Consider the following 22,520-nt stretch of genomic DNA (forward strand, 5'->3'; position numbering starts at 1 on the left):
TCCCACTGCCCCGTCATCAGTGGAGTTCTCTCAGGCTGGGCACCACCCCGGGAGTGCCCCAGGCCGAACTGAATGGCGCACGCGGCCCGGCACTAGTGGGTGGCTTCGCCTGGGCCAGATCGAGGCCTCAAGTGTCTTCATGGAGATGGGCGGGACCCAAGAAACCGCATCACTACATTGGCAACAGGCAGACCACGCGCTCATCCCGTTCCCGAGGGTGAGGGCTGCAGAACCTTGATTCTTTCTTCCGAATCCTAGCTGCTCGGTCCTCCTTATGGAATGTTCTCAGAGGTGGAACCCTGCCTCACTACTCTCCTTCCCGGTCTCCTGGCCTTACCGACCCCCAAAATGTCTATAGCGTAGGCCAGTACCCTATGGTTCCTACTTCTGGCCTTCAAGTTGCCCATACTGTGCTCCCTTGCATTTGTAACATGGTGGTAATCTGTCTCCGGACAAGGTTTGGGACTAGTCCCCAAACACCAGCTCATTCATGTCTACCCTGGAATAACTAATAGTTATCTCTTCCACCCGGATTTGCTCTCCTTTTTTTTTTTTTTTTAACTAAAGATTTGTTTATTCATTTTATGTATGTGAGTACACACTAGCTGTGAGCCTTCATGTGGTTGTTAGGAATTGAATTTTTAGGATCTCTGCTCGCTCCAGCCGGAAGATTGATTTATTATACATAAGCACACTGTATTGGTCTTCTGACACACCACAAGAGGGCGTCAGATCTCACTACGGGTGGTTTTGAGTCACCATGTGGTTGGTGGGATTTGAACTCAGGACCTGCAGAAGAGCAGTCTCTTACCCTCTGAGCCATCTCGCCGGTCCCCAGATTTGCCCTCTTTGAATACTGCCTACTTCCTCCTATTTCCTCTGGCATCTCTGTGAAGAGCCTTTTGGGGTGCCGTGACTGACTGAGCAGGCTTGGTCACATCTCCCCAGCTTTGGAGATCTGCCTCAATTCTTATGCCTTCCCCAATCTGAAAACTTCACAAATCTGAGGACTTCACTGTTTCTTTAAGGAAGTTGAACTTGCCCCATCTCAAGCATCTAGGCTTGATTGAATCACCTTCTCCCCTACACCAGCAACCCCGCCCCCCTCCCACCACATACAAGGGACTCCAAAATATTCAGTGATTTCAACACTACGCCCCCCCAACACACACACACACACACACACAACTCCAAAATATCCAGTGAGTAACACAGCTGCAAACTTTGTATCAAAAATATTAAAAGACAAGTATTGTATAACAAAAAAGATATTTTAATAACAAAGTTGTGGGAAGGCCAGTATTCTGAACTGAGTAGGGCTCAAAATAGAAAAGGCAGGAAGCTGGAGGGTAAAAGAGTCCTCCTGTCCTTCCGGTCTGTCCCTGGGGCTGGCTGCCTCATGACCTCCACCCAACCCTCTTAGATCCCCTGAATGCTGGCTCACAGTGCTCTCCCAACTGGCCACACAAGGGAGCTCTGGGAATCACAGTCTCCAGGATTAGCTTTTCACTATCCAGGGTAAAGGACCGCTGGGTTGGGGGGAGGGGAGCACCTCTTTGGAGCCATCTGTCTCGACATCCCTCCAGGCTCTGCCCTTGGCATGGATGGAAAGAGATGGGCTTGAGCCTACTTTGGACAGAAGCTCCACTAACTCAGCTGATCCCATCCTGGGAGAGAAAGAGTCAGAGTTGGAGAGGATGCGGCTGGTAGGAAGCCCCAGGCGGTGTACTCTACCGAGTAACCAGGACAAGTCCCTGGAACTTTCCTCATTCCTGTGTGTCAGCCTTGGGTTTGTGCCCTAAGCAGCACTGTTGTGTCTACAGCCTTCTACCTCCCCACCAGCCCCTCCTCTAAATCTGTCTGCTGATTCCCACAAAGAGTCCTAGGCTGATGGTGGCTGAGGTCCTTGGGTTGGGGTGGGGCACCCTGAAGCTTATTGTGTGAAAGGCAAGTGAAAACTACCACGAGAAACACATTGCAGTCATATTTGAGATGTGCATTTTACGGTGGAGTCATTAAGACCGAGGAGGCTTAGACCTGTCACTTGGATAGGAGGCTGGCACATAGAAGGCACAGTTTTGCAGACTCCAAATGGTTAGTCCCCACAGCTGGGGAGCTCCAGCTGTCACAGAGGATGATGCCATGGTTCTGAAGATCCCTTAGAGACCAGGCTCTTGGTGGTGATGCTGGCACCACTGTTACAGGGGGTGCCAACACCATTCTTCCTAATGACAAGGTCTCCACCTCAACCTGCCTTTGCTCAATTTTCTAACAGGTCATATCCTTGGATACTGCATTAGTCTGACCTAGATCACTATGTAAATTCACCCATCTAGCTTGTCTGTCTGCTCACCTGTAGAGTGGACAGTGTGACAAGCTGTCATAGGCTAAGGTCAAGGTTAAACAGCTGAGCACATGCAAAGATCTAGGCACAGTGCTGACACCTGTTAACACTGGGATAGCAACGCTGTGTCTGGCTTAGCCAGGGTCAGTGGGGAAGGGCGAGGCAGTACACACCTGAGGTTTGCTTAAGGAGTCCAAAGAACCCAGAACAGGTCATGGCCATGTTACTCGGGAGCTCTCTAAGAAAGCAAAAGCTCACCATGCAGCTCTAAACTAACTTTGCTAGCAGCCCCTGGCCCAGTCAGTCCCTCAGAGGAGCAGTCTTAAGTGGTTTCTGATACTCAGCTGGGGGTTGGCTGCTGCTCTGGGTCCTCACTTCAGTCTGGACCACCCCAAGGGCCAGGTTGTGGTGCTAGGTTGTAACATTGTCACACGCGGTTAGCAGGTTAGCAGTACTGCACAATAGCATCAATCCAGGAACAGGTGAGACGGGGCTAGCACAGAATCCTCCAACATTCAGGGACCAGGCTGTATTTCCCATGTCATTCTTACTGCCAGGACAAAAGTGGTTCTTGGGGGGAGGGGATGTCTGAAGCCAAGCTAGAGCCTTGAAAGGAGAGGGAAGCTTGGCAGACTTAGGCCCCTGGGACCATTTTAGCCCTTTAGGAAGAGCACAGAACAGCACCTCCAAGAGATACCTCTGTCTATGGGTTCAATTGTACCCTAAGGCCAAGACAGCAGAGACCATAGCATCAGGCTACAGCTCAAAGCTTCTCATGCAAGCTGCAGGAGGAGGGGCAGACACGGGGGGGGGGGCGGAGCTGGAGTAGCCCTTGGCAGCCTGGGTGAAATGCATGGAGCAGGTGTTCAGGGGGTGTTCCAAGAAAGGGAACAAGGACTGTGGCAAGGACCTCCAAGAACAGCCTGAGCTTGCTTTTGCATCCCTCATTCTCTCCTGACCAATCACAGCAAGAAGGAGATTTAGATCCTCACAGGTCAAAGAGCTTCTGCCTGTTCAAGTAGCTGCCAGGGCCAAGTACCCCTCCCTCACTCCCTCCGTCCCTCCCTCCATCCTTCAGTCCCTCTGTCCCTCCATCCCTCTGCAGAGCAAGTGGGGTGTAAAGGAAAGGGGCTGGCCCTGGCAGCTGCCTCCCTCTTCTCTGGGCGGGGAAGCCTGCTGGGCTAAAGGACCCCCAACACAAGGCACCCTGGAGTGCGGGCAGATGGAGCCAGGAGGCAGCAGGTGGTGAAGCCACCTACATCAGTGAGGGCTACCAGGCCACTCCCACCTCCAGCTGTGGAGGACAGGTGGGGCCCAGGAAGAAGCGAGGCAGTGCCAGCACAGAATCCTCCAATAGTCAGGGACCAGACTGTCATTCCAAATGTCATTTTACTGCTGGGACAAGGGTGGTTCTGGGAGGGGGCTGAAGCCGAGGTAGGAGCCTAAGGCTGGGAGCCCCAGCTTGGAGGCCTGCCTTTCAAGGGAGAGGGAACTTGGCAGACAGCCCCACCCCCACCCCCAGGACCACACAGGTTGGCCCTGTCCTAGGGAGGGCACAGGACTGCTTGCAGGTCCTTGGGCAGGGAGCCAATAACTGTATCAATGTACAGCTGAGCCCGCTGCAGTGTCACCTCCTTCACAGGGAGCTGGTGGCCCTGTGCCCGCACCTGGAGAGACAATGGTGGTGAGGGGTGGACAAACTTCTGGCCTGGCAAGTGGAGGGGGGGGGACAATACAAGTCAGCTTCTCACCAGCTTCTCCCGAAGTTTCAGGACCAGGTCGACCACTTCTACTTCAGACTTGTCCTTCATCCAAGCCTCGATGTTCTGTTAAGAACGTTGCCATCTGGTTCTTCTCACCAAGCCTCCCACCTACCCTGGGCCTGTACCTGTCCCCGGCCCTCCCCCCTCCGCCTTCCCTCACCGCCTCACAGATAGCTTCCAGGTGCAGAGCCTCCAGCTTCTGGGCCATCTCTTTGTGTCGTTGCCGATACCAGCCATCAAAATGGGGGGACTTGAAAAACCGCCTGTGATGGCGAGAGGCAGCTGAGGAGCTGAGCTAGCGGACTTGGGGGCACCCACAGCAGCCTCTTCTCCCACCTGTAGAGGCCCAGCCAGTCACCCTTGAGGATGCAGGTGAGCTGGGGTCCCGCGTGCTCCAGGCTTCGCAGGAAATCTTCCTGGCGGAAGGGGCAGATCTGCGGAGGGCTCTAAGACAAAGGTCATATAAGCTGGCTGCTACTAAGCCATGAGCACAGGTCCTCTTTTTTTTTTTTTTGCTGTCCTGGAACTCACTTTGTAGACCAGGCTGGCCTCGAACTCAGAAATCCGCCTGCCTCTGCCTCCCGAGTGCTGGGATTAAAGGCGTGTGCCACCACGCCCGGCGCACAGGTCCTCCTTTTCAGCAGGATGGGACCCTCCCTCGAGAACATAGCTAAAGATCTTCACCCCACCCTGCTTGGGACAGATCCCTGGACAACCAACCCTTCAGGGATTCTGTCGGTGCCCCTCCTTGCAATCCTAATTTCGCTGCCCCGTGGGGGACACCTGACAGGCACAGAGTCAACTTTGTGCCCTCGTGGCTCTGTATCTCAGCCACCCTCTCTGTTACATGTGGACACCTGCCTCAGGCCTTCCCTTCTTGGTATGGGGACTAAATTGACCCTCCCCAGAAGTCCCTGGACCCACCTTCCAGGGTGTGATGTTCTTCTGGAGTGGCATGAGGCTGGCCATGTAGTGCTCCTGGAGGGTTAAGAGACAGGCAATGAATGGGAGCCACAAGCCCTGTCACTGGCTCTACAGTCACTAACCCCTACTGGTCTCCCTCATGCCCACTGCTGGCACACCCCTGCCTGTCTCACCAGAGGTATGATGAAGCTCTGTGTGAGCTCTAGAAGGTGCCGCCTGAGCAGGGCACTCTGCACATCCCATGGCCGCTTCTTCTGTATGCCCTGCAAGAGGAAGCAAGGGACGGCACTCTCAGCTTCGACTGGTACCCTGCATCCTTCACACCACACCAAGTCCCCTACCCAGTAGGCTGTACCTTGAGCAGTCGTTTAAACAGCGCTTTATCCCGGTGGAGGTGGGCAGTATAGGAGGTGTAGAGGCCTGACAGGAGGTCAGAGCTGTGGCTGTCCATTCACCCTCCCTTCCATAACCCCACAGCTCTACCGATGATGAAGACGGTGGTCTGATATGCCTACAGCCTCATTCCCTTGACGGAACTTGCACATATCTCACCCCATCCGTCCTGAGACTCAAGGGACCTGCTAAAGAGGGCAATGCCCCCCCACCCCCACCATCATGGGGCCTCAATAGAAAGATTAAGAGTCAGGAGGCCTGGCCATCCCTCCCACTGGGGGAATCTACCAAGTGCAGGACAGGCCTTACCGCAGTAGATGGGACTGCAGCCCAAAGGGGAGGCACAGACCTGGCTTGGTGTCGAGGGTCTTCAGCCGGGAGGGTTTTTTAAGCTTGACCTGCTTTGGTAGGTCCCCTGGGAAACACACCCAGCAGCCAAGGCTCAGTAACCACAGCTCTGCCTAGGTAGGCTCGGAAGTGTTGGGAACAGAACCCCACCTTAGGTCCTAAGCTGGTGAGGCTCATAGCCCCAGCACCTCTCACCTGACATCTTAGGTTCCCCAATTCGAAGGACATGAGGCCAGTGCTGGAGTGTTTTGATAAAGAAAGGGTTTGTGACTCCCAGGACCACGTTTGGTCTAGAGAGAGAGAGAGAGAGAAGAGGCAGAAGAGGCAGAGACAGGCCTAGGGCAGGCAGTGTGTGAGCAAGGTGCAAGGACATGTACTTACGGAGCCTGGGTTCGAGTTGTGAGCTCCTTGAACTCACTGTCGTGAATGGTGAAGTAGGGGCGGAAGTCACAGCAGAACTTCAGAGGCTGGAGGCAGCTGTCGGGAAGTTGGGGGCAGGGGGTGGAAGAGGCACTAAGGACTGTGTAAGGCTAGGGTAACCAGGCACAGGCATGACAGTCTACTGAGTAAAGTTTGTACCTGGTTAGGGCTAGTACCAGCTCTGAAGACACGTCGGGAGAGGGTGCCAGGACCACTAGGGGCTCCCCAAGAAGCATGAGCTCCCACAGGGTCTGCACGTGGGTTAGCACTGGCCGGAAGCACCTGGTGCAGTGAGACAACCTTGTTACAGAGGTGCTGTTGTGAGCATAGCACAACCCCCCCTCCCACAGACAGTAGGAAGGATGGTCACAGTGTAAGTCACCAGAGTTACCAGTGTAACTCTGGCTCAGGTCACCAGAGTTACCACCTATGTTCTGACAGAACACCTGAGCAACCCTCGACCCAGGGACTGTGACCTGGACCCTGCTTGTGAGGGCCTGGAAATCCTGTTGCAGATCCAAAGCCCCAGGAGGGCTTGCCAGTCTAGGGCCCTGCTACTACTATTGCCTCTTTAAGAATTATTTATTTCATGTATGTGAGTAGACTGTAGCTGTCTTCAGGCACACCAGAAGAGAGCATCAGATCCCATTACAGATGGTTGTGAGCCACCATGTTGTTGCTGGGAATTGAACTCAGGACCTCTGGAAGAACAGCCAATGCTCTTAACCTCTGAGCCATCTCTCCAGCCCCTACTATTGCCTCTTATGCCTCCAAACTAAAGCCCTGGCTCCTGTCAGGCCCAAATGGAACAAGATAATCTCAAAGTCCAGGCTCCTTTGAAGACACTTAGAAATGCACAAGCGGGCAGCCTCAGAGAGCAATGTCTCCCTGGCAACTTCTCTAGGCACAGAACCTTCCTTCCCCGATTTCCCCTAAGTCAGACACTTGGGGGCAGGTTTCTTCTTGTATGCAAGCGTCTCAAGGGTCACGCAGACAGGCAGCCTCTCTTGGCAAGTTGTGCCCTGCATGACAACAGTGTGTGACTGTGGTACCCTCCAGGGCTCACCTAAACAGATCCAGTTCATGGACACTAGTGAGGACGACTGGAGCTGGCAGCAGGTTCTGAGAAGGGAAGGGGAGGTAGGTCAGGCCTGGAGGAAGGCTCTGTCTGACAGCAACTCTGCAGCTCCTTCCCTCTGCCGTTCCCCTCCCCCCCAGCACAGGCTCCACATTGAAACATGCCAGCCACCACCATGGTACTGCCTAGGTTTGGGTACCCACAAAGTAAGCTGGCGAGGTAGAGGAGACAACCATCCAGCCCAGGGACAGAGCTCAGGTAAGGCCCACCCCCTACACACCCGCCTCTACCCCATTTCCCACCTCTTGATCACACTGCTTTGGAGGAGTGGATTCTAGCTTGTCCACCCTGGATGGGATGCGCACCTGGGGAGGAAGGAAGGAAGCAGCTGCCGGGAAGGAGGGAGAGCCTCTCCACCCACCCACACCAGCATGGCTCACTCGTCAGGGAGCCCTCACCTGAATGACGACTCCCATGATAGGTAGGTTCAGGGTCTGCCCAGGCACCGGCGCTGGCCATTGGTCAATCTCATTACAAACTGTGGACACAGGTGGCCAATGTCAGGAGCCCTCCCAAAAGGCTGAGATGAGACTATGTTGGCCACATCTGATGACCACTCACCTGCTTCCAGGCAGGGTGCAAGCTTCTCAAAGTATTCAGGGGCAATCAGGCTTAGGAGTGACTGAAACAGCCGGACGAACGGCAGGCGGGACACCAGCACTAAAGACTGTGATGTGGCAGGGCCAATCAGAGGGCATTCGGCTACAGATATCACTCCTATAATTCAGGAGCCCATGGCAACCCCGAAGCCATGCTTACCCACAGCTGGCTGGGGCAGCACATCCCTGCCACCCCATTGAACAGCTGCCACAGAATAGCCCTAACTCATGTATCAGGACTGGATAAGAAAAAGCCTGATGCCCTTGCCCCGGACAACAACAGGATTAGAACTGGACCCGGAGCCTTCAGAGGAAAATGTGGGCTGGCTAAGTTCCTTACCCCGGCAGTGTGATGACACCAGCAAGACTTGAGGAGGTGAGATATTCTGGACCCAAGGACAGAAAGGTCTCAAGTGCCATACTAGGCAAGGAAGGGCTTCAGGAAGTCCTGGGCCCCATGGTGACTCCTCCTTGGTTCTGCTACCCAGGCGGGCTGCAGATGGACAGGGACCCAGGGAGGCTCAGGACTCCCCACTTGCTGCTCTCTGGTTGTCTACCATTTGCTACCTATCCACAATAGTACTCCACGGCGGCAGGTAGCTCACCTTCTGGAAGTAGCCCCTCTTCACAGAGCTGTCCTTCACCTGTCTGAAGTACACATAGCCCAGGTAGTGTGCTGGCTCCCTCTGTAAGGAGTGCGGTGTTAGTCACACATACCTAGGGCATTAGCTAGATCCAGGGTGACATAAGCAAAGGTCATTGAGGAGGAAACCTAAGGCTGGGCATGGTGGCACACGCCTTTAATCCCAGGACTCAGAGTTAGGGTTAGAAGGCAAAGGCAGATGGATCTCTGAATTCAAGACCAGCCTGGTCTACATAGTGAGTTCCAGAACAGCCAAGGCTATGTAGGAGACCCTGCCTTTAAAGAAAGGGTCTAAGTGTGGGTCTAAGAATCTAGGAGACCCTAGGAGGCACTTGCTCCTGAGACGAGGGCCTGCCCTCTGCTTAGCACAATGGGACTTAGGATTCCCTAGTTCTGAAAGTGGGCTGATCCAGCCTAGGGGACATCTGCTGATACAGAAAGAATTTAGCCAATCTGAGAGTGCTCCAAGACCCCTAGAAGGCCGCACAGAATCAACTTCAGTGATCCTGGTGAACCCCATAAGAGCTGGCCTAGGTGAAGACCCCCAAGACAGAACCAGCAGGACCTGCAACTGTCATTGATCTCACAGGATGAGCCTGGCCAGCACTTCCATCACACACAGCCCAGGGGCCTTAAGAGGAAGTTCACAGCCAGGAGCCCCCCACAAAGGGAGAGAAGACACAGACCAGAGAGACACCCCACTACTTACCTGCAATGCCAAGGGGGCCTTGTTGTTATACAACCGATCATCCACCTGCCAGAGGCTCCTTTGTCCCCCACACTGACGCATACGGAAACTGAACTGAGTGTCTCCCAGGCACCCTGGAAAGAGGCAGTCCCACCATTCAAATCACAGTGGGAAATCTCCTCCCATTGTCAGGAGTGAGGGCTGTGGTACAAGGGTGCACCAGCCAGGCCGGGCTGGCCTCTGTCAGCACAAATATCCAATCAGGGGCAAACAGATTTGAGGATCTGTTTCCCAACAGTCTCCAAGCCTAATCCTGCACACAGCACAAGGGCCTTGGATGAATCAACACAGAGAATCACTTTCAGTTTCCTTGAAGGAGCCTGACTCAGTCTGCCTGGGACAGGAGAATACACTACGCAGTGCTCACCGGGCAGCTGCTGTGATGGCGTCAAGGAGAGCAGATCAAGAAGATATGTGGCTAGCCGTGGGTTTTAAAGAACCTGGCTACCTTACTGCTGCTTGGGCTCTGGTGAGGGTCCATCCTGATAGAACCTTGTACACTGCTGGTAGCCTAGATACCACGAGCCTAGGCCCTGACATCCACTCTTCCCCATTACCTCCCAGTTCCGGAGTGAGCGTCTGGGGTGTGGGATGTCGCCTACCTGAGTGCGAGTCTGGGAAGGCCAGGTAGCAGATGCTGCTTTTCTGAAACAAGTAGAACCCTGTGAGGGCTGACTCACCCCCGGGGCCATCCATTCCCAAGAGACCCAGAACCTACCTCCTTGTCTGTGAGCCGGAAATCACTTGGGTAGACTAGCTGCCGGGGAAGACAGAGAGCGCTCGGTGATCCTGTGTCTGCCTTAGTGATACCGTCCACTAAGACAGCTCAGCAGGGCCACAGGCATGTTTTTGCTAGGGCAGGCGATCCTTCTGGCCTCCCGGTGACCTTTTCCTCCTCCACACGCTGTCTTACACCAGACCCTCTTCTCCACGGCCTTCACCCCTAGTATATACGTTTGCGTCAACTTGACACTAACTAGCTAGTCCATCGGGAAGAGTGACCCTCAACTGAGAAGTCTGACCAGTAGGCAAGTCTATAGTGCATTCTCTGAATTAGTGAATGATGTGGGAAAGCCCAACCAGTACTGGATGCTGCTACCCCTCAACTGGTGATCCTAGGTGATGCAAGAAACCAAGCTGAGAACAGGAATGGTGGCTTAAGTCTTCAATATTAGTACTTAGAGGTAGAGGCCATGAAACTGAAGAAGGTTCTGTGTCAGGTGACTCCCCTCCCTCAAAAAGCCTCACTTATAATAATGAAAGCAAAGGCGACCTGGTCTACACAGTGAGTTTTAGCACAGCTGGGGCTACAAAGTAAAACCCTGTCTCAAAAAAAAAAAAATAAAATAAAATAAAACAAAACAAAACCCCAAACAAACAAACAAACAAAATGTGCACATATGGGAGCCTTCGAGAGTTTGTGTGTATTGCAGGGTCCTGTAGAGGTTGGGAAAGAACTTTAGAGCCCCTGGAAATGGAGATCCCAGGTCTCCCTGCCTCCCCCTCTTTCTCCTCTCAACCTCCCATCACTATCTCTGCCTTTTGAGTGCTGGGATCGAAGGTGTGGGCCACTATGCCTGGCCTTATCCACACATTTAAAAACAAATGGTGGGGGCTGGAGAACGGCTCAGTGGTTAAGAGCACCGACTGCTCTTCTAGAGGTCCTGAGTTCAATTCCCAGCAACCACATGGGATCTGATGCCCTCTTCTGGTGTGTCTGAAGAGAGCAATGGCGTACTCATATACATAAAATAAATAAAAATCTTAAAAAAAAAAATGGCAGTGGTGGTGCACACCTTTAATCCCAGCACTTGGGAGGCAGAGGCAGGCGGATTTGATTTCAAGGCCAGCCTGGTCTATAGAGCAAGTTCCAGGACAACCAGAGCTACATAGAGAAAGTCTCAAACAAAACAAAACAAAATAGACAAACAAACAAAAAGAAAACACAACAAACTGACTGACGGTATAAGCCTTTAATCCCAGAATTCTAGAGGCAGAAGCAGGTGGGTCTCTGTGTGTTCAAGGGCGGCCTGACCTGTACAGCGAGTACCAGGACAGGCAGGGCTTCAAAGTGTGACCATCCTTCCCCATTCCCCCACTGCCCCCTCCCCCCTAAACAAAATAAAAGAAAGAAATTATTGGGCAGTGACGGCCCACACCTTTTAATTCCAGCACTGGAGAAGCAGGCTGATCTCTGAGTTCAAGGCCAGCCTGGTCTACATAGCAAGTTACGGGACAACTGGGGCCACACAGAGAAACCCTGTCTAGGGGTGGGGGGAAGCACTGCCACTACCAAAACCTGTAAAGGGGGCTCTGAGATGGTGAGAGCTACCTCCTGGAAGGCTGTAGACACCACGGGAAAGGATTTCTTTGGACGTACTGGCCAGACGACACCCCAGATGGACTGAGATGGTAGAGTCAGGCCCTTGCTTCAGCTGGCCTACAGGTACCCCAACACATGGCTCCCCTGATCCTCTCCATTACCCTGTAAAGCTAGATACCCTGTCTTGCACGTAGGTTATGGGACACCCATCTGCTGAGGGTTGCCCTGTGTTGTGGGAGTTCTGTGAGTACTACAGCCCCCAAGCTACTTACCCTGTGTTTCTAGCAAAGGTTAACTCCTGCAGGGCAAGAGGCTACATTTGCTTTTGCTTTTATGAACCATGAGCTGAGCATAGACACAGCAGGACCTGTCTGGTGGTGGCTGCTCAGAACTTGATTGGTTGATGAATGAATGCATCAATGGGCCACTTTTTGCCTTCAATAAGGAAGGGTCACCTGAAACAGAAATGTCTTCAGTCTCACTGCCTGCTTCCCATCCTTACTTAGCTGAGCCTGGGTGAATCTCCTGGAGGCGGACTGTCTGTCTTCCACATACCCACACCACAATCAATCCTGGGCTTCATACAACTCAGTCAGGCTGAGCTGTGAAGGAGCACAGGGCAAACAGCTCTTCGGAAGGCTGTAGGACCCTGAGGTGTCTAGGGTGAAGAGGAAAGTCAGGAGGCAAACATGATGAGGGTGACAAGCGTGACCCACCCCACAGATTTACTGCTGGGCTTCTCCATACAGTCAAGAGATTCATGAGTCAAAGACTCATGTCACTACCGTGGGACATTTCGGGCGTGGCTGTGGGTGTCTCATACTCAGCGAGCTGCAGTCCAGCACCTACTGTCCAGCAAAGACTCAGGAGTTCAAGTCCACATAGCCTTTAAGATTACCTTCAGGCCAGGCGTGATCATGCACGCCTGCGTGCCCAGCATGTGAAAGGCAGACAGAAGAACACTGCTACAAGTTCAAAGCCAGCCTAGCCTAAAGAGTGAATTCCAAGAGGCCAAGTCTATACAGCAAAACGCTGTCTCAAAAAAAATCAAACCAAACCAAACCAAACCAAAACCCAAATCAGCCTGGGGCATAGCTATCAGTGCACTTGCCTGGCCTGCACAAAACCCTAAGTCCCACCCCAGCACCCCACAGGCTCAGGTGTGGTAGCACATGACTGTCACCCCAGCATTATAAGGTAGAGACAGCAGGACCTGGTCATCCTTGAAGACAAAATGAATACAACGTTAGTCTGGATTACAGGATACCCTGTATAAAACAACTTTGCATCCTTTCTCCAAAGGGATCTTTGGGACTTGCTTAGAATTAAGTTTCTAAATGGTTATCTTTTAGAGAACAAGATACGAGAATGCATGGCGGGGGTGGAGGTGTGTGTGTTCTTTATTGGAGACATGGTCTCTTTACATAGTCCTGGCTGTCCTAGAACTTCCTATGTAGATCAGGCTGGCTTCAAACTCACAGAAATAAGCCTGCCTCTGCCTCCTGAATGTTGGGATTAAAGGTGTGCACCACCACATCAGGTTTCCTTTCTTTCTTCCCCCTCCCCCCTTTTGGTTAAAGGAAAAGTCTTTCAACTTCTGTTGTGACTCTACAGGAAAGAATTTACACTGCAGAAAGTGGGGCTTTTAAACCAAGGGTAAGTCACCTCACCCTCTGTCAAGTGGTGCCATTTACAACAGCCAACAGTGTCTGTGGTGAGAGTGAATGTGCAGGAGGCTGAGGTCTCCCAGGAGCCTCAGTCCCTCCTAAAGACTAAAGCCCCTCCTCTGTTTAGGAGGTTTTAGACCCCTCACCTCTCAGAGATCACGTGGGCCACAGCGTTTGCCAACCACAAAGGTATATGCTGTCCCAGCTGTCTCACGGGTCACTCAGCGACATTCACAACCGCTCAGGCTCTCCCGGGTCCCTCTGAGGGTGTGCTCAGCCTCTGACACACCTCCATCTACATGGACCTGGTGTGGACAGTCAGCCCCTGCTTTGGGTCAAGGGCCTTTAGAACATAGTCATTATCTTGACTGGACCTGCCAACAAGGCTTCACTGAGCCTGTACCATTTTCTTCCTCCTCCTATCTTCCTGGTGGTTTTGTGGGTTTTGTTTTTTGTTGTTTTCATTTCCTGTTTTGGTTTTTCGAGACAGGGTTTCTCTGTGTAGCCCTGGCTGTCCTGGAACTCACTCTGTAGACCAGGCCTGCCTCTGCCTTCCAAGTGCTGGGATTAAAGGCGTGCGCCACCATGCCCGGCTCCTTTTTTTTTTTTTAAAGATTTATTTATTTATTATTATAAGTACACTGTAGCTGTCTTCAGATGCACCAGAAGAGGGTGTCAGGTCTCATTACGGATGGTTGTGAGCCACCATGTGGTTGCTGAGATTTGAACTCAGGACCTTTGGAAGAGCAGTCAGTGCGCTGAGCCATCCCTCCTGCCCCCCCCCCCTTTTTAAGACAAAGTCTCACTGTGTAGCCTTGGCTTGCCTGCTCCAGGCTGGCCTTGAACACATAGAGATCAGTATGCTTTTGCCTCCAGAGTACTAGATTAAATATGTACCACAATGCCTTTCACTCTCTTTTTTCTTTCTTTCTTTCTTTCTTTCTTTCTTTCTTTCTTTCTTTCTTTCTTTCTTTCTTTCTTTCTTTCTTTTCTTCAAGGTCTGATTCTATAGCTCAGGCTCCTCTGGGACTCTATCAATCCAGACTAGCCTCAAACTAATCATCCTGCCTCCCATCCCCACCCACCCAGCCAGCCCCCGAAATGCTGGGTTTGCACGAACTACCATGCCTGGCTGATATTTTCATCTTATCTAGTAGAAGACAAGCTGCCTTTCTTTGTAGGTTGGGTAAGGGGGGGGGGGGTGTGGAGGCCTGCAGACCACAGAAAGACCACATCAAAAGCCTAAGGCCCTGCCCAGCTGCTCACAGCTGGTGACCAGATGCCAAAGGTTGAGAAGAGCTCAAGACACAGGAACCAAGCAGGGCCTCACAGGGTCTGGATCTGATTCTAATTGAAAGACAAATGCCAGAAGTGAACTACTGAAGACTGCAGCAGACCCCGTGTGAGACCTGGGGGGCGGGGGCGGGGGCAGGGGCGGGGGCGGGCGGGGGGGGGGAACCCTAGGACTCTGGCTTGAGCAACCAAGGGGCTGGAGATATGTTTGCCTCTTCGGAGAAAGGTCCACGTTAGATGCTGCGTAGGACAGGCAGTCAGGCTTTAGAGATCTTTCCTTCCTTGGCCTGGTAAGGAAGGGTTCCTAGAGCTCTGAGGAAGAAGCTCCTCTTGGAGAGGTGACAGGCAATAGGAAAGAAGAGGTCTCTAAGCTAGTCACTAGTCGAAGGAAGTGGGGGAAAGGTCAGCCTGAGGGTGCAAAGTATTCCGAGAGGCTCCTAAGAAGACCAAGCAGGAAGGCCACAGGCGAAAAGTCCTGCTTCCTGGAGGGTGGGCGCCCCGGGTAGAGAAACCGCGCGGCGGCGTAGAGGAATGGGAGGAAAAGAAGCAGGGGTGCAGGCGAGAGAAGGGAGGAGCGTGAGGGGGAGGGGCATCGGGAGAGGAGGGACGTCCGGAGAGGAGGGGCCTCTGGAGAGGTTCAGGCCGCCGAAGGAGAGGCACTGAGACAGTTCTGGGGGGTCAGCCAGCCCATCAGCTCACCTCTAGCGCCTGGCCCAGCTCCAGATCGAAGGTGACCACGCACACGCACTCCAGCCAGGCAGAGAAGCGCGCCCAGGGCATCTCCGCCGTCCGCGCCGCGCGGCCGGAGGACGTGGATCTTGTCGCGCCTAGTCCTCCGCCAGCTTGCCGAGGTCCGGGACCCACCACCGGCACCTCCATGATAGCAGCTCCCCCAGTACCCGGCTCGTTGCGGAGAAACGCAGGGGTTCACCTGGGCCGCCTCGGAGCAGTCGAGCTGCCGCCGCAGGCCAGAAGGGCCCCGGAGCAGCCGCGCGCCCCCTGGCGCTAGAGGAGCGTCCGCCCTGGGGTGTCGCCTAACGTACCAGCGAGAAAGGCCCCAGCCGGTTAGAGGGGTCTAGAGATGGAGGCGCTTCCCGATAATGGAGATTGCGTGACCCCGGTCGGCCAGTAGGGGGCTAGTGCGGCCCTGCATCTGGCAGGAGAGAAAGGGCGGTTCCTGATGTCATCCCTGCCAGGCTTCTGAGGGACTCTGGGCGTGTAGTGGTGTCTACCAGGGGTGTCTGGGCCACATAGAATTGTGCTGGGCATTCCCCCCCACCAGGGGTATCCAACCCGGCCGAGGGTTGTGAGCCTAATGTTTATTTTGTGTGTCATCGCTTGTCGCGGACAGCTTTCAGGCTGGACAATCGGCCAAGCTAGTTACAGACAAACCTCAGAATGCTTTAAAAGTGTGAAAACCACGGGTGGTTTGTGGTGGTGCACGCCTTTAGTTCCAGCACTCTGGAGGCAAAGGCAGGCGAATCTCTGAAATCTAAACTCGCCTAGCCTACAGAGCAAGTTTCCAGGACAGTTCGGGGGTGGGGGGGACACACAGAAACCCTGGCACGGGAAAATGAAGACAAATAAACAAACAGAAAGCGTGAAAAATGTTTGGGGCTAAGAGGTGGCTCAGCGAGTAAAAACACGGACTGCACTTCCAGAGAATGAGGTTTCTTTTTCCAGCAGCCACATGACCGTCCACAAATGTAACTGCACTTCCAGAAGATTTGACGCCAGCCTCCGAGAGCGCCAGGCACGCACATGGTACCCAGGCAGACACACTGAAAATGAATCTTAGTGCCTCAATGTTTTAAGTTTACACATTTTGAGTCTGTACTACTTTGGGCATCTTCACGCACCCACCCACCCATCTTTAATGAAGGCCATTCTACCTGAGTTGACGGGTCCACCCAGACCTTTTCCTACTCCAGGCCAGGGTGCCTACTTTGGCTAGCAAAGGGGCAGCCTGGTCAACGAATGCTGCTGCCTCTGGGATTACGGTAGTTTGCAGACCCGAGTTCTGAGGATGAGGATTATAAAGGAGTGAATTTAGAATGAAGAGGTAATGAGGCAGGCTAGAAAGACAGGAACATTTGGGGGAACACAAGAAGGGGGATGGTGATCTTTCTCCTTCCTGCCCCAAGCACAAGTAACAACTAAGGCTCTTCTCCCTTCCCCACTGTAAACTTGCAATTTCCCATTAGAATCCCTGGTTTACAGGGAAAGGACATACACCAGATCTCTTGGGTAACCCTAGTAGCTTCTGGGTTTACTTTATTAAAGATTGCCATCCGAGGCATTCCAAAGAGCTACCTCACCCATCCTTCTCAGCAAAACGGGGAGGCGTTGTTAGTAATCTTTTGAGATACGACCTGAGAGCCATCAAGATGGGAGAGATGACCAATGGTAAACAATTATAACTCTCCCTTACAGAGCCCAGACCTGGGGATCTGTTGTATTGGGTCCTCAAGAAGCCTACACCTATGCTCTTGGGTGTGTCTTACTTTCTTCTGAGTGCCCCAACAAACACCCTTGTTTGAGACAGGGTCTCTCTATGTAGTTCTGGCTGGTGTGGAACATGATATGTAGACCAGGCCTCACCTTGAACTCCTGAAACTCTGTCTGCCTCTGCTAAGACTAGAGGTAGCCATCATCAGCCATACAAAGTGTGCTTGCTCTCTCTCTCTCTCTCTCTCTCTCTCTCTCTCTCTCTCTCTCCCCTCTGTATGTATGTCTCTGTCTCTGTCTCTCTCTGTCTCTGTATGTCTGTGTGTGTGTGTGTGTGTGTGTGTGTGTGTGTGTGTGTGTCTGTTTTTGTTTTTGTGAGGCAGGGTTTCTCTGTGTAGCCCTGGCTGTCCTGGAACTCACTTTATAGACCAGGCTGGCCGCGAACTCAGAAATCTGCCTGCCTCTGCCTCCCAAATGCTGGGATTAAAGGCATGCACCACCACGCCCTGCTCTCATTTTCTCTCTTAACCCTTGTGTTTAAGCCCGTATTAAAATGTTTTTATTAAGCCCCAGCTCTCATTCTGTCAGAAGGCAGATCACGGTGCTGACGAAAGTAATGAGGGTGAGACGTACTTAGCCCGACTGTGTTGCAGTTCTACACATCACTGTCTTAGGGCCATCTCTTTATTGACCTGGAAGTGCTGTGATAATCCTAAACTATAAAAAAAGATATTTGCATTAAAAAACCAACCAACCAACCGAACTCTGCTTTATAAAATGGATTGTCTTGAAATTCTTTTCTATGTCAAAGCCACAAATCCGAGTCTGGTTTGAGGATCCCTAAAGGTCTAGAACTCTGGCTACTGAGGATGGTAGAATAGCCATCCTATCCAGCATATTATGTGATTTGGTGTTTTCATTTTTTTAAGTCCTCTCCTACAGTGACTTAGAGCAGGTTTCAGCAACAATCTCCAGGTCTTTTGTTTTGTTTGTCTTTGTTTTTTCCAGACAGGGTTTTTCTGTGTAACAGCCCTGGCTGTCCTGGAACTTGTTCTACAGACCAGACTGGCCTTGAACTCAGACATCCACCAGTCTTTGCCTTCCTAACACTGGGATTAAAGGCGGACACCACTACACCCAAGTTCAATTTCCAAGTCTCAAGGTTGGTTTTTGTTTGTTTGTTTTTGTTTTTTTTTTTTTAAATTCATGTGGACTTAAGGGAATGTCAAGTTGACCTCGGGGACACTCAGCATCAAAGCAGAAAAGACTGTAAAGCCCCATCAACCCCTTTTTTTGTTATTATTGTTCACTTGACTTCTAATTGCTTAGAAAAGAAGAGCTTGCAGCCCATCTGCCAAAAGTAAGCTTGAGTTTCCAAGCAGGGATGAGAGCTTCTGGTTGTTTATGAGCCGCAAAATCATTATCTTCTTAATTACCACATTTTGCTGAATTTAAGACAACTATCATTTTATAAATAAGAAAACTGCTAACAACTGCACAGTCACAAGTGGACCGAGCCCATTACGTCCACCTGCAGCATGCCAGTCACTGACAGGATTGTTTGGCAAGATTGTTCACAAGGCAGTCAAATGTGGAGATGAGAGTCGGTGTCAAGTCTGTATTCCCCAGGTAGGAGTCCTTATTGACTGGAATCGGGAAAGACAGAAGTGGCATGATCCACGCATGTGCAGTTAGCTAAACATCAAGTGACCATCATGATTCATAAGTCAGGACTATTATCTGAAGCTTTGAAGTTGGTGATCATTTAAGTTTCAAAAAACATTATTTTATATGTATGAGTGGTGTGTGTGTGTGTGTGTGTGTGTGTGTGTGTGTGTGTGTGTACCACGTATGCACTGGTGCTTGCAGAGGCAAAAGGAGGGTATCAGATCTATATCTGGAGTTACAGATGGTTGTAGGTCACCACATCAGCCTACAACTGAACCCATGGCCTCTGTGGAAGAATAGTAAGTGCTCTTAACCACAGAGGCATCTCTCCAATCCCTCCAACTTAAAGAAATTTTTTGTAGCCCTGGCTATCCCAGAACTCATTTTGTAGACCAAGCTCACAGAGGTCTTTGTGCTTCTGCCTCTGCCTCTGGAGTGCCAGGATTAAAGGTACCTGCTGCCCCCCCCCCACCATGTATTTATTTGTATTTTTTGAGATAAGGTTTTGCTACATAGTCCAAGCTGACCTCGGTCTTGCAATTCTACTGTCTGAATCCGAGTATGGAAATCACAGACATATACCATCATGCCTGGAGATCCATTTAGATCAATCTAAAAGAGAGTTAAAGATATGGGCACATTATTATTATTATTATTATTATTATTATTATTATTATTATTATTATTATTATTTTGAGACAGGGTTTCTCTGTGTAGCCCTGGCTGTCCTGGAACTCATAGTCCAGGCTGGCCTCGAACTCAGAAATCTACCTGTCTCTGCCTCCCCAGTGCTGGGATTAAAGGCTTGTGCCACCACGCCCGGCTTGTGACACCATTTCTAAAAACCAATAACAAAACAAACTGCAGTGAACATGGGTTCGTCCTTAACTACTCTTTGTTTCCAGGATATGTTTTTCTTTGTAAGCAAATCGTATATATATCAAAAATGCACGAATCTTCAATGTATGCTGACAAATGAACAAACTGATGTAACCCAAGCATTAGGAAGATATAAAAAGTTGCCATCACCCCCGAAAGCTCATGACTCTGTCTCCAAGCCCAGGTTCCAATATTCTGATTTTTTTGCACCATACTTATTTGTTTATTCAGGGTAGGGTGCACATGCATGCCATGTAACTCACACGCGGAGGTCGGAGGACAAGTTTCAGGAATGTTCTCTCTTTCCACCATGTAGGTTCCAGGCATTGAACACGGCCTTACCTGCTGAGCTATTCCAGGGTTATGTTTTTCTTTTTTTACATTTTTAACTTATTTTAGTGGGGAGGGATGCACCTATTAGGGTGTGCATGCGATGGTCAGAGGACAACTTTTGGGAGTTGATTTTCTCCCTCTGTGTGGGTTCCAGGGATCAAATTCAGGTGTGCAAGGTCAGTGGGCAGTGCCCTTACTCACTGAGCCATCAAGATGGCTTTCACCATAGATGATGTTACATTGCACTAGAATTTAACAACAACAAAAAAGAAACTACAGAGGGTGCTGAATAGATGATTCAGTAGTTAAGAGCACCTGCTACTCTTGCAGAAAACCTAGCTTCAGTTCCCAGAACCCACAGGGCAGCTCCAATCAGCAATACTTCAGTTTCAGGACTTCTGACGGCCTCCTCTGGCCTCGTGCACACACGTGAAACACATATGTATCTATATCTATCCAAATATGCAGTGTCTTAGCTAGGGTTTTACTGCTGTGGAGAGACCAGGGCAATGCTATAAGGACAACAGTTAATTGGGGCTGGCTTACAGGTTCAGAACTCCAGTCCATTTTTATCATGGTGGGAAGCACGGCAGCATCCAGGCTTTGGAGATGGAGCCGAGAGGTCTACGTCTTGATCTGACCAGGCCGGCAGAAGGCAGTCAGGAGGTTCTAATTCCACACTGGGTGAAGCTTCAGCACAGAGGGCCTCAAAGTCCACCCCTATTTGTGACACACTTCCTCCAAGGCCACACCTGCTCCAATAAGGCCATCCGTTGTCCTAATAGTGGCACTCCCCATGGGTGAGTAAGTAGTACTGTGGCGTTCCAACTAAGTGAAGCAATGAGTTCCTCGGGCTTACAGAAGGATGGTGCTCCCGGGGCAGCTGAAAAATTCCACCCCATCCCAGAATGTGACCTGGAATCTTTGTATCCGGAGTTCCCTGCTTCAGTTAACCTTTCCCATCCTATATACTTAAGCACAGTGGTTCTCAACCTGTGGGTCGAGACCCCTTTGGGGCTGAGCAACCCTTTCACAGGGTCGAACATCAGGTACTATTACTCGTAACAGTGGCAAAATTACACTTATGAAGTACAATGAAATAATGTTGTGGTTGGGGGGGGGGTCACCACAGCATGAAGACCTGTACTAAAGGGTCGCAGTGTCAGGAAGGCTGAGAACCACCACTGCTCTACAACCTCTACAGACCAAATGCACCTTGGAAGAATTTCATACGGGCTGGTGAGATGGCTCAGTTGGTAAGAGCACCCGACTGCTCTTCAGAAGGTCCAGAGTTCAAATCCCAGCAACCACATGGTGGCTCACAACCATCCGTAACAAGATCTGACACCCTCTTCTGGAGTGTCTGAAGACAGCTACAGTGTACTTACATATAATAAATAAATAAATCTTTAAAAAAAAAAAAAGAATTTCATACAAATGAGTGTAGGGGCTTACAGGGAAGTGAAGAGGCACCATGACCAAGGCAACTCTTATAAGGATAACATTTAATTGGGTCTGGTTTACCGGTTCAGAGGTTCAGTCCATTATCATCCTGGTAGGAAGCATGGCAGCGTGCAGGCAGTCATGGTGTTGGAGATGCCAAGAGTTCTGCACCTTGATCTGAAGGCAGCCAGTAGGAGACTAGAATTCCACACTGGGCAGAGCTGGAGCTTATACATGAGACCTTAAAGCTCACCTCCACAGTGACATACTTCCTCCATCAAGGCCACACCTCCTAATAGTGCCACTCCCTATGACCAAGCATTCAAGCATGTGAATCAATGGGGCATAAACCTACTCAAACCACTATGTCATCTCTCCAGCCCCATAGAACTTTTTTATGAGGGGATTTGTTTGTTTGTTTGTTTTTAATGTACTTAACAGGGTTTCATACAGTAGCTCAGAGTGACCTCAACTGGTGATCAGTCTGCCATATCTTCCTGAGTCCTGGGATGACACATATGCTCCACCACACCCAGCCTGGCTTCTTCCTTTCTAATTTGTATACATTAAAAAAAAAAAAAAAAGGCAGGTAGGATGGCATGTGTATATCTATGCCTTTAATCCCAGCACTCAAAAGGCAGAGGCAGACAGGTCTATATGAGTTCGAGGCCAGCCTATTCTATAGAGTGAGTTCCAGGACAGCCATGGCTACATAGAGAGACTCTATTTCAGAAGGAACAAACTAACATGTATATGGGAGGATATGGAGAGATAGCTTAGTCAGAAAATGGTTACTTTGTAAATGTTAGGACCTGATGGCTCAGAAGTTCAAAGCACTGTCCTGACTTTAATTCTCAGCACCCAACATGGTGGCTCACAACCATCTATAAATGGATCTCATACTCTCTTCCGGCATGCAGGTGTACATCCAGCAGAACACTCATACATAAAATAAATAGTACACACACACACACACACACACACACACACACATACACACACACAGATCTCCAAAACAAAAGAACCCCAAAAAGTCATTGGGGGCAGGGAAGGAGAGGAGATGGGGCAGTGGAGAGGTGGCTCAGTGGTTAAGAATACTTGCAGGGGGGGGGCTGGTGAGATGGCTCAGTTGGTAAGAGCACCCGA

At 51.0% G+C, this 22,520-nt stretch overlaps 1 protein-coding gene across 3 annotated transcripts; it reads right to left on the reverse strand.

The window, feature by feature from the left end:
* Positions 1-3,452: 3,452 nt before the first annotated feature.
* Dennd6b (DENN domain containing 6B) lies at positions 3,453-15,552 on the reverse strand. Of its 3 annotated transcripts, XM_029531111.1 has the most exons (21): positions 15,303-15,382; positions 11,916-12,098; positions 10,039-10,077; positions 9,923-9,965; positions 9,282-9,394; positions 8,535-8,615; positions 7,892-7,997; positions 7,729-7,808; positions 7,573-7,635; positions 7,259-7,314; positions 6,352-6,474; positions 6,154-6,249; positions 5,968-6,062; positions 5,774-5,839; positions 5,387-5,451; positions 5,205-5,294; positions 5,032-5,085; positions 4,444-4,553; positions 4,268-4,370; positions 4,096-4,170; positions 3,453-4,011 (listed from the first exon to the last, which is right to left on the reverse strand). In XM_029531111.1, exons 5-21 carry the CDS (start codon positions 9,360-9,362, stop codon positions 3,889-3,891), a joined length of 1,467 nt encoding a protein of 488 aa, XP_029386971.1. In that variant the 5' UTR covers positions 9,363-9,394; positions 9,923-9,965; positions 10,039-10,077; positions 11,916-12,098; positions 15,303-15,382; the 3' UTR covers positions 3,453-3,888. The 3 variants fall into 3 exon arrangements, with proteins under 3 accessions (XP_029386971.1, XP_021072477.1, XP_029386970.1); XM_021216818.2 differs by lacking the exon at positions 11,916-12,098 and having other exon boundaries at positions 15,303-15,552; XM_029531110.1 differs by lacking the exons at positions 3,453-4,011; positions 11,916-12,098 and having other exon boundaries at positions 4,093-4,170; positions 4,276-4,370; positions 15,303-15,552.
* Positions 15,553-22,520: the final 6,968 nt, after the last annotated feature.

Source organism: Mus pahari, chromosome 17, assembly GCF_900095145.1.
Source record: "Mus pahari chromosome 17, PAHARI_EIJ_v1.1, whole genome shotgun sequence".
Lineage (NCBI taxonomy): Eukaryota > Metazoa > Chordata > Mammalia > Rodentia > Muridae > Mus > Mus pahari.